This window comes from Vulpes vulpes, unplaced genomic scaffold, assembly GCF_048418805.1.
Source record: "Vulpes vulpes isolate BD-2025 unplaced genomic scaffold, VulVul3 Bu000000635, whole genome shotgun sequence".
Taxonomy (NCBI): domain Eukaryota; kingdom Metazoa; phylum Chordata; class Mammalia; order Carnivora; family Canidae; genus Vulpes; species Vulpes vulpes.
In genome coordinates, this window is record NW_027325670.1 from 372,823 (window position 1) to 385,040 (window position 12,218).

The 12,218-nt window shown below is 39.2% G+C and overlaps 1 protein-coding gene across 4 annotated transcripts in view; it reads left to right on the forward strand.

Annotated features, from left to right (window-relative positions):
- LOC140596454 (midasin-like) overlaps positions 1-12,218 on the forward strand; it is a 168,044-nt gene that overhangs the window by 21,918 nt on the left and 133,908 nt on the right. For 3 of the 4 annotated variants that reach the window (XM_072745087.1, XM_072745085.1, XM_072745086.1), the window contains 4 exons: positions 1,430-1,533; positions 2,544-2,658; positions 9,911-10,104; positions 11,007-11,088. In XM_072745087.1, coding sequence (XP_072601188.1) covers positions 1,430-1,533; positions 2,544-2,658; positions 9,911-10,104; positions 11,007-11,088 — 495 coding nt within the window. Of the gene's footprint in view, positions 1-1,429; positions 1,534-2,543; positions 2,659-9,910; positions 10,105-11,006; positions 11,089-12,218 lie in introns of those variants that run through there. The other variant, XM_072745089.1, reaches the window with a different exon arrangement.

A 12,218-nucleotide genomic window follows, 5' to 3' on the forward strand; every position in this document is an offset into this window, starting at 1 on the left:
GGGCTTTCCTTTCAGCTTCTAGCCATGTGTGTAGTAAGAATATTTAATAAAATTACGTCTGATATTTTAGAACCCTTTTCTTTGACTCTTTGGTCTTACTTTGTGTATTCTTTTTAAGCTTCCTGTATAAACTCATGTTCCCTAGATCTATGTGTATGGCCCACCCTTTTCTTGAAATATTTAAAAAAAATGTCCCTTAGCTGGTGGAAGTTAAAGATGTCCAAGATGGAATTTGCCTGCTCTTTCTCAGAACAGCCTTTTCTTCCATAGTTTGATGTCTCCTTCTAGTCTCTTAGTTATTTAGTCTTAAATTGCTTAGTATTTTTTTATCTCTTTATTTTATTCTCTTCTCTCCCACTGCCTTAGCATAGGATTTATTTTCATCCGTCTGTCTAGCCATTTTGCTTTGTTACCTATTTTTCTCTTTTTCTTTTCTTTCTTTACTCTTCTTTCTTTTTTTTTTTTTTAAAGATTTTATTTATTCATAGAGACAGAGAGAGAGAGAGAGAGAGGGAGAGAGAGAGAGGCAGAGACCCTGGCAGAGGGAGAAGCAGGCTCCATGCAGGGAACCCGATGTGGGACTCGATCCCGGGTCTCCAGGATCACACCTCGCGCTGCAGGCGGTGCTAAACCGCTGCGCCACCAGGGCTGCCCTTTACTCTTCTTTCTTGCCAGCCAGACATCTATCTATATAGCCATCCTATCTTTGTTTTTGCCTCTTTCCTGTAGGCTAGCCTCCTTTCAGTTGATGTTCTGTTTGTTGCACTGTTGCTAAAATAAAAATTATAGTTTTTCCCCCAGGCTAATTTACTCTCTGTAACTTTCATGAAAAAAATTCAAATTCCTTAGCTCAGCACAGGAGACCCTTAATTTATTTATTTCTAAGTTTTATAGTTTTCCACTACTTCATATGCACATTCTGCCCTAACAGTGGAATCCTCTCATGCTATGCTCTTAGGAACAGAGATTTTTATCTGTTTGAATATTATTTGCCTGGAGTATATGTGCTGGGAGTTTCCCTCCCACCAAAACTGGCTTCCTGCTCACGTTTAAGACTCAGTGAATATCATTATCTCTGGGATGTCTGTCTGCACTTTCAATGCTTCTACACCATTCTATTCTGATTCACAGTCATCCCTAGGGTCATACTCATCATGCCATATGGTGGTTTGCATGGCTGTTTTGTCAGATGCTAGGCTGTAAGGCCTCAGTCATGTCTGGATTTTGAGTGTCTGGCTTGGTAAATATTGAATGAATAAATCATTGGAGTCTAGGTGGCTCATACCTTGCCACTTGCCTTTTGATCTTAGTTCATGTTCTGAAAACTAAGGTTTCCTTTAAGGATGTGTTCATTGTTTGGAGAGAGGGTTCTTTTGTTTTTTTGTTACTTCTGCCTTAATAGTTTTATCATTTGGGTTTTGTGATTTAGGTTTCCGTGCTGATCCCTCTTTTGGAGAATGGAGAGCTCTTGATTCCTGGCCGAGGTGACTGTCTGAAAGTGGCTCCTGGATTTCAGTTCTTTGCAACTAGGAGGTATGTTCTATTAACCTATCTATTCCCACTGGAGCCGTTTTCTCATAAGTCCCCACACTGGAGTACTGAGTCCAGAGTCCTGGAGTAGTTTTCTGGGCCCACATTAAGGAGGATCAGTTGGAACTGATGACAGATCCACCCTTTTCATTCCTGTTTTATTTTAATTAGCTAATTTTTAAAGATCTAGTTCCTATTTCAGGACTCTGTTCATTTGTCTATCTTTACACCAATATCATAGTATCTTAATTACTGTAGTATTTTTTTTTTTTTTTAAGGATTTTATTTATTTATTCATGAGAAACACAGAGAGAGGGAGAGAGAGGCAGAGACACAGGCAGAGGGAGAAGCAGGCTACCTGCAAGGAGCCTGGTGTGGGACTCAACCCCAGATCCCGGAATCATGCTCTGAGCTAAAAGCAGACGCCCAACCACTGAGCCACCCAGGTGTCCCGATTACCATATTTTAGATTTAAGCTCTGTACCCAACATGGGATTGACTTCATGACGCTGAGATTGAGTTGCATGTTGTACCAACTGAGCTCCAGACGCCCCTTCATTCCTGTTTTATTTATTTATTTTTTAAAGAATTATTTATTTTAGAGAAAGTATTCCCACAGCCCCTACATGGAAAAGGAAAAGAGTCACGGGATCCCTGGGTGGCTCAGTGCTTTAGCGCGGCCTTCAGCCCAGGGCGTGATCTTGGAGTCCCGGGATCGAGTCCCACATCGGGCTCCCTGCATGGAGCCTGCTCTCCCTCTGCCTGTGTCTCTGTCTCTCTCTCTCTGTGTCTCTTGTGAATAAATAAATAAAATCTTGAAAAAAAAAAAAGGAAAAGAGTCAGACTTGGGTCAACTGTCAGCCTCTCTTTCATTTGTCATCTGCCCTGTGAGCCCAACATATTGGTAATCTGGCACCAGAATGAGATAATGTCTAGCAAGGGTTAACCAGAGGCATAATTAAAGATTAAATTGGGAATTTTGTGTAATTCTTTTTTTAAATTTTGAAATACAGACTCTTGAGCTGTGGAGGAAATTGGTATCGACCTCTAAATAGTCATGCTACTCTGCTAGACAAATACTGGACAAAAATTCACATGGATAACATGGATAAGACAGAACTGAATGAGGTATGTGGTTATCAGTGGGAAAGCATTAGTGGTTTTCTTTTTTACTTTTTATTATTAACAGTTCCAGATACACATGTAAATAGAGGAAATAGTGTAATTGGTCATCAAAATACTCATCAACCCAAGTTTAACAGTTAATGTACTAACATTTTACAGAATTTGTTTCATCTAATATTTTTTATTTGCTAATGTATTTGAAAGCAAACTCCTTAACATTTCATACCTGAATACTTTAATGCATACACTTAATACTTCAATACTTTGCTTTAAAAATTTAAGTTTTTTTTTTTTTTTTTTTTTTTTTTTTTAAGATTTATTTGAGGGACACCTAGGTGGCTCAGCGGTTAAGCATCTGCCTTCAGCTCAGGGCGTGATCCTGGAGTCCCAGGATCGAGTCCCACATTGGGCTCCCTGCATGGAGCCTGGTTCTCCCTCTGCCCGTGTCTTTTCCCCTCTCTCTGTGTTTCTCGTAAAAAAATAAATAAATAAATAAATAAATAAATAAATAAATAAATCTTTAAGAAAAAAAGATTTATTTGTGAGAGCACATGTGTGAGTGCTAGGGCACAAGCAGGGGGAGGGGCAGAGGGAGAAGCTGACTCCCCACTGAGCAGGGAGCCCAAAGGATGCCTGGGCTCAGTCCCAGGCCCTGAGATCATTCATTACCTGAGCCTAAGGCAGATGCTTATCCAACTGAGCCATTCAGGTGCCCTGGGCCTTTCCATATATAATCACAATAACTTTATTGTCCCCAGTAAAATGAACAGTGATGTCTCAATACCATTTAATTTTCAGACTATATTCAAGTTTCCTCAATTGTTTCCAAAGATCCTTTTTTAAAAAAATAATTTACTAAGTTGTTTTGTAACTAATGTCTCATATATTCAACAACTTAATATACATTTTGTTTTGGGTATTAATAAAAATGGAGATGAATTATTTTTTATTTTTTATTTAATTTTTTTAAAAAGATTTTATTTATTTATTCATGAGAATACACAGGAGAGAGAGAGAGAGAGGCAGAGACACAGGCAGAGGGAGAAGCAGGCTCCATGCAGGGAGCCCGACATGGGATTCAATCCTGGGTCTCCAGAATCAAGCCCCGGGCTGTAGGTGGCGCTAAACTGCCGAGCCACCAGGGCTGCCCAAGATGAATTATTTTTTAGATGTTACTCATTGATTCATTTTGTGGTATTGCTCATTATCCTCAAACGTTTAAGAATTATACCTCTCTACCCTGCTAATTCCCCCCACTTTCCTCTTACATTACCTTGGAAAGCTTCCCATTCTGCAACACTTCATCTGGGAGCATAGCAAATAATGCACTATTGGTGATTATACAGGCATGGGAAGGATGCTTTGCTCTTTCTTGGTGTAAGTTTTTAGATAAATAAGTGACGCAAGACAACCATACCAAATATCTTATTCACCATTTTAAGTGTTTATTAGCAGAGAGGTTTTCAGGGTATCTAGTTCACTGTATTACTGGAAAAAAGTTTGATCGTGTAATCTCTCAGAAGCCTTGTTTTGCCATTGTGATTTTGTAACTCTGCAGCCTATTTTGGACTTGTGAGTTTATCTCATTCTAATTCCTAGTTGTCTATTTCTGTGTCTATTTGTGTATCCCTCTTTTGCTGCCCTCTACAATAGTTCCTCCAATAACATTCATCTTTGTGTCCCCAGCATCCACTCCACCTGGCACTTTATAAGCATTTGTTGTGTTGCTCTGTCATCACACAGCTCTTTCTTTTGCAGTTGTAGACATTTCAGTGTTTAGTTTTCATTCCTAAATTGCCATCCTATTCTTTAAATAAGAGGTCCGAAATTCACATTTAGGTGTGATTTGTTGGGGATTGAAAGCATGACAACATGCTACTTTTTTTTTTTTTCTTCAGTAAAAGCCAAAGCTCATTTTCCATTTCTGTCATGAACAGCTGAGTCATTCTGCTTCTCGGACGCACAATAGGAGCATTCACCCCCTCATTTAAATAATGTATATCATATTAGTTGACCTTGAGAAGTTCTCTTATTTTTAAGCCTTTGAACCTAACTAATAAATTCTAATAACGCTCTCTGGAATAAGTGACTGTTGGCTAAAATGCTTGTGTGCATTGTTTAGGAAATAAAATAATATCCTAAGCTGATCTCATGGGGAGCACAAGGGACTGCATTTCTATTGCTGCCAGCTCCAGTCATCTTATGCCTAGAAAGATTGTCTTTGAATGGGGCGCTTGGATGACTTAGTCGGTTAAGCATTCAACCCTTGATCTCAGCTCAGGTCTTGATCTCAGGATCATGAGGTCAAGCCCCATGTTGGGCTCCACACTGGGCATGGAGCCTATTTTTTAAAAAATGATGTCTTTGACTTGCTGAAATAACAAATTATACTTTAAAAAATGAGCTATTTATATAGTGCTAACTCCTCATAGCTAATAAGTGCCAGGGAGTCATTCCTGGCAGTTTCTCAAATCTTGTCTCTCTGTACACCTTGAATGTGCCCTCGTATCTTAGGAGATAGTGCCTTAGAAGACCTACTGTCTCTGCTGGCAGTGCCTATTCACAACCGTTAATGACATCTGCCAAGTGCAACATCTCCATGAAACCTTCCTGGGTCTCCAGGGAGGGCTGACCACATTGCAATTTTGATTTGCTTGTGTATCTGCTTTTTAGACCAGATAGCATTTCTTGAGGGTAGGCTACATTCATTTTGGTTTTGTTTTCGTATCCTTAGTGTTGCTGATGTAAGTGGGGACTTAAGAAATGCTTATTAAAGGAATGAACCTCCAAAATACGTATATTAAATTGATAATAGAGCCATATTATATCAGATTAGTTTATTAAGTGACATTGTTTTAGAATTTTTATATTTGTGGTAATAACAAAGAAAAGATTTTTTGGCTAAGGAAGAAAACAGCCGGTTTGTGTGTATTTATAGATCTTTTCTATTCAGAACTTTTTTCCCAAATAGCTGAGCCCTCACTAAAGTGTAAAACTGATAAAATTCTTTTTTCTAAATAAAAATCGTTTTTTTCTCATTCTTACGATAAATATACATGCTTATATAATGGAATTACTACTCAGCAGTGAAAACGTTTAAACTAGTGATACATGCAGTAATGTCTAGATAAATCTCAAAAACATTAGCTGAGTAAGAGAACCAAACTACACACTACATCCTGTATGACTCCTTTTAGATGACACTTTTTAAAAAAATATTTTATTTATTTATTTATGAGAGAGAGAGAGAGAGAGCCAGAGACACAGGCAGAGGGAGAAGCAGGCGGGCACCCTGGGTGGCTCAGTGGTTTAGCACCGCCTTCAGCCCAGGGCATGATCCTGGGGACCCAGGATCGAGTCCCACATCGGGCTCCCCACATGGAGCCTGTTTCTCCCTCTGCCTGTGTCTCTGCTTCTCTCTCTGTCTCTCATGAATAAATAAATAAATCTTTATTAAAAAGAAAAAAGAGGGAGAAGCAGGCTCCACGCAGGTAGCCTGATGTGGGATTCGATCCTGGGTCTCCAGGATCATGCCCTGAGCCTAAGGTGGTGCTAAACCGCTGAGCCATTGGGGCTGCCCCTAGATGACTACTTGAAAGCAGATCTATAGGGATCAGAATCTGATACCTGATTCCCACAGGCAGGGGTGTGGGAGAAGGGATTGATTACAAAAGGGGCATAAGGGAACTTTTAAAAAATTTTTTATTTATTCATGAGAGACACACAGAGAGAGAGGCAGAGACATAGGCAAAGGGGAGAAGCAGGCTCCATATAGGAAGCCCGATGTAGGACTTGATCCTAGTACTGTGGGATCATGCCCTGAGCCAAAGGCAGATGCTCAACCACTGAGCCACCCAGGTGTCCCAGGAACTTTTTGTTGAAGAGGTGATGGAAGGACACTTGGATGACTCATTTAAGTGTCTAACTCCTGATTTCATCTTAGGTCATGATCTCATGGTGGTGGGATGGAGCCCTGTGTCTGGCTCTGCGCTCAGTGGGGATTTTGCTTGGGATTTTTCTCTTTCTCTTTTGCCCTGCCCCTGCTCATACACGTGTGCTCTGTCTCTAAATAAGCAAATAAATAAATCTTAATAAAAAAGGGGGAGGTGTTGGAAATAGTCTATATTTTGTTTGTGGTGACCAAGGTCATCAATATATCCAATTTTATTTTATTTTATTTTTTTTATATCCAATTTTATAAATGTTTACTCCCTACCCAAAAATATATATTGTGCATTTTAAAGATCTATGTGTGTATCCATTTTACTGATTTTGTAACTTTTTTGTTTTAATTTTTAATCTACCTGAAACATGTTTTCAGCAGTATCTATTGTAAAGTCCTTCAGTAAAAAAACATGAATTAAAATCTGTGATATCTACTACTCGAGATGACATTGTTAAAAGGTTGTAGATCCTTATTTTTGTAAATATGTATACATTATATATACAGAATAAATGGATATTTCATATACAAATTGGAATCACAATATATTTTTCAAGCTAATTTAAATGTATTGGATGACAATATTCCTTTCTTTTAAGATTTTGTTTTTATTTATTTATTTTTATTTTTTATTTTTTTTTTTAAAAGGACCTTTTCATTTTTTTTAAAGATTTATTTATTGGGATCCCTGGGTGGCGCAGCGGTTTGGCGCCTGCCTTTGGCCCAGGGCGCGATCCTGGAGACCCGGGATCGAATCCCACATCTGGCTCCCGGTGCATGGAGCCTGCTTCTCCCTCCGCCTGTGTCTCTGCCTCTCTCTCTCTCTCTGTGACTATCATAAATAAATAAAAAATTAAAAAAAAAAAAAGATTTATTTATTTATTCAGAGAGAGAGAGAGAGAGAGAGAGAGAGTAGAGGCAGAGACACAGGCAGAGGGAGAAGCAGGCTCCATACAGGAAGCCCGATGTGGGACTCGACCCCAGGTCTCAGGGACCACACCCCGGACCACAGGCGGCGCCAAACCACTGTGCCACTGGGGATGCCCAAGATTTTGTTTTTAACTTTTACACCCAACCTGGGGCTGGACTCACAGCCTAAGATCAAGAGTATTACACTCCATTGATGAGCCAGCCAGGCACCCCAGACAATATTTCTAATATATACATATTTCCCTTTTTTCTCAAATAGACCTGTTTGAATAAATCCATATCATAAAAGCTTAAAACCAATAGTATGAGTACCAAGTATTATTCTGGAAAAAAATTCTCAATAATTGAAGTAAATAGGTACAGTTACTTTTGCTTTTTAATTAATTAAGTACATTTTTTGCTTTTTAATTTCTGTTGTTTGCTTTTTGTTGTTTGCTTTTTTAAAGATCAGTTGCTTTTTATCAGTACTTTATATTAGCTTCTTTTACTGTGGTTTGCTTTTAAATGCTTATTATTTTTTTTCCTATTAATTGCTTCTGGTTGCTTTTGCTGAAAAATGACCTAAGAAATCTTTCTTTCTTTCTTTTTTTTTTTTTTTAAGATTTTATTTATTTATCCATGAGAAACACAGAGAGGAGAGAGAGGGGGGCAGAGACACAGCAGAGGGAGAAGCAGGCTCCATGCAGGAAGCCCGAGGCGGGACTCGATCCCGGGTCTCCAGGATCATGCCCTGGGCTGAAGGCAGTGCTAAACCACTGAGCCACCGGGCTGCCCTGACCTAACAAATCTTAGTAGAATTGTGTTTGTTTGTTTATTTTTAAAGATATATTTATTTATTTATTTTAGCACATACATGTGCCAGCCTTTGGGAGTGGGAATTGGGGGAGGGGTAGAGGGAGAGAGAGAATCTCTTTTTTTTTCCCCCAAAGAGTTAATTTCTTTCTTTCTTTTTTTTTTTTTTTAAGATTTTATTTATTTATTCATGACAGAGAGAGAACGGGAGAGAGAGAGGAGAGAGAGGCAGAGACACAGGCAGAGGGAGAAGCAGGCTCCATGCAGGGAGCCTGACGTGGGACTTGATCTGGGGTCTCCAGGATCTGGCCCTGGGCTGAAGGTGGCGCTAAACAACTGAGCTACCTGGGCTGCCCTAGAGAGAATCTCAAGCAGACTCCCTGCTGAGTACAGCTCCTGACTTGGGACTGGATCTCACAACCTGAGCTCATGACATGAGCCAAAACCAAGAGTTGGACACTTAACCAACTGAGCCACAGGTGCCCCTAGAATTATGTTAAAATTAAAGTAGTACTTGCAGGATTCTTCAGTGCGTAAATTCCTAGGACTTGGATGTGTTTGTTGCTTGAAGACTCTCTTTTCCCATCTAGGTGCCCCTAGAATTATGTTAAAATTAAAGTAGTACTTGCAGGATTCTTCAGTGCGTAAATTCCTAGGACTTGGATGTGTTTGTTGCTTGAAGACTCTCTTTTCCCATCTGGCTTCTGTACCCTAAGTTGTGTAAATGATGAGATTGCCAGATACCTGCGTTCTGGCCAGGAAAAAAGTTGTGGTTTTTGAGGGGCAAGGGATATTGGTACAGGCAGAAGTTCTTACATGGTAGCTCCCCATTATCCTTGGTTTTGCTTTTTGCACTTTCAGCTACCCACAGTCAACCTCAGTCCAGAAACAGATGGTTCTCCTGATGTATTGTCAGAATGTCAGTAGTAGCCTGACACTACATCACAGGGCCTGTGTCATTCCCCTTCATATCATTTTCTAGGTATTTTATCACCTCATGTTAGCATAATACTTGATATTTTGAGAGAGAGACCACATTATATAATTTTTATTACAGCATATTATAATTGTTCTATTTTATTATTAGTTATTGTTAATCTCTTACTATGTCTAATTTGTACATTAAACTTTATCATAGGTATGTCTGTGGGGAAAAAACATAGTATGTTTAGGGTTTTGTACTATCTGCAGTTTTAGGCATCCACTGGGTTTCTTGGGGGAGTATTTACTTGGCACAAATTTCAAAGAGAAATTCATTTTTTGCTTGACTAATACTAGCAGGAGTTTACATGTGCTTTTATTTATTTATTTTAAAAGTTATATATTTAGAGAGTGAGAGAGAGAGAACGAACAAGAGTGAGCTCAGGGAGAGGCCGAGGGAGAGGGAGAAGGAGTCCTCAAGCAGACTGGCTCCTGAGCGTGGACCCTGATGGAAGGCTTGATCCCAGGATCCTGAGGTCATGACCTGAGCTGAAACCAAGAGTCAGCTGCTTAACTGACTGAGCCACCCAGGCTCCCCTTATATGTGCTTTTTAAAAATTACTGTGTCTGCTGCTAAATTTTCTTTGCTTTTTTTCCTCCCTCTGTCAGGTTCTTCAGAATAGATATCCCAGCCTCTTGGCAGTAACTGATCACCTGCTTGACATTTACATCCAACTTACTGGAGAGAAACATCACTCTTGCAGTGATAGTTCTGTTACATGTGAACAGGTACCTGAAGAATTTGCAGAAGCCAGAAGAGAAAACAAAAGACTAAGCCTTGAAGGAAGAGAATTGTCTCTAAGGTACTAGATTAAGCACTTTTGAGTTGATATTTTATTTATTTATTTTTTTAAGTAGGCTCCATACCTATCACAGGGCTCGAACTCATTACCCCAAGGTCAAGAGTTGTGTGCTCCCCCGATTGAGCCATCCAGGTGCTCCTTGAGTTAATATTTTAAAAATTACTTCCCTTAAAAGTTCTTAGCAGCTATCACTAAATGGTTATGAGAGGTCAGGTTTTGAAATTAGACCTGTGGGCTGCTTCATGATGTTGGATCCTGTTTCAGATCTTATAGATAATGATTAGGAAGGCTTATAAGGGAATGTTATTTTAGCTTTAAAAAATAACTTTGAGGGCACCTGACTGGCTTAGTTGGTAGAACATGGTCCTCTTAATTTCAGAGTCATGAATTCAAGCCCCATGTTGGATGTGGAGGCTGCTTAAAAAAAAAAAGAAAAAAAAATAACTTTAAAAGCTAAGGTTGAAACTCCTTACTGACATAATTCTTTCACTGGCTTTTTCTTTTGTGACAATTGGGGTCTTAAATAAGACCCTTGATTTTGCTATATATAGTGAGTTCTGTACCTTTGCTTTCTATTCTCGATGATTGGCTTTCCCTTTAAGTGAGCCTTAGGAATGGGGCAACTCCCCTGATTTTTGCTCTGAGAGTTAGTTGCTGTCCCACTCTCCCCAACCTTACCTGGCATGGATTGGGATAATATATGTGACAGATCACTTCCTAATAGGTGGGGTCCCTCACTTATTCTATCCCCTGCACTATTTATCTTTACAATGCCAGAGAAACAGAGAGACTTCATTGTCATGTGTTCCCCAGACTTAGGTGGATTGAATTGAACTCTGATGGCTTTGATGTCTTTGACCTATGGTCTTTTATTTCCTTGTTTTTGTTTTTATTTTTTAAAGGGATCTACTGAATTGGTGTAATAGGATTGTCCATTGTTTTGACAGTCTGTCTTCATCAGCATCCTTAAATATTTTTCAAGAGGTAAGATAGAGTCTTCATGTTTATTTTCTTTCTATCCTGTGAGGCTGTTGATTTCCATTGTCATTTTCTGTCTCTTGGCTGCTATCAGAATTTTTCTTTTGTGTTTATTATCCCTAGCTAGTTAAAACTCAACTAATGTTGCCTTAAAACTAACTGGGCATATTAATACGGGCATAATATTGTTTTTAGTTTTAAAACAGGTTACTATAAATTATAAATAAGGATAGTTTATTTTTATTTTTTTTTAAACTTTTTTTTAAATTTAAATTTAATTTTAATTTTTTTATTTATGATAGTCACAGAGAGAGAGAGAGATGCAGAGACATAGGCAGGGGGAGAAGCAGGCTCCATGCACCCGGAGCCCGACGTGGGATTCACTCCCTGGTCTCCAGGATCGCGCCCTGGGCCAAAGGCAGGCGCCAAACCACTGTGCCACCCAGGGATCCCATAAGGATAGTTTAGATACAGTAAAGCAGACACTGAAATATTACAGATAAAATGAAAAGAAAATCTCCTAGGTGACAGTAATGTTGTGAAATATAAAGTGTTTCTCAAATGTGTAGTATTAGGGGTGACTGGCTGGCTCAGTCTGTGGAGCATATGATTCTTGATCTTGAGGTCATGAGTTTGAGCCCCATTTTGGGTATGGAGCCTACTGAAAAAAATGCTCAGTATTTATTCCTACATAAAATTTCATAATCTATTTGATAAGAGTTGTATTTGTCTGATCTTTCCACTTCTTGGTAGGGCCTATTACTTTAGTCCAGAGAAATTTACATAGGGGTTACAAAGTATAGCCTTGTATGCTGGGCTTGGGCAAAAAATGTGTTGTGCAGAAGGGAAACCCCCTTGAATTACAACTCTGTCATATTCAATAAGAACAGGGAGATATTTATTCCTGCTTGCTTAAAAATAAAAGTGATACTGTCTGAAGAGCTGTGGGCTCTTAAAACACTACTTTTTTTTTTTTTTTAAAGATTTATTTATTTATTTATGATAGACATAGAGAGAGAGAGAGAGAGAGAGAGAGAGAGAGAGAGGCAGAGACACAGGAGGAGGGAGAAGCAGGCTCCATGCTGGGAGCCTGACATGGGACTCGATCCCGGGACTCCAGGATCACGCCCTGGGCC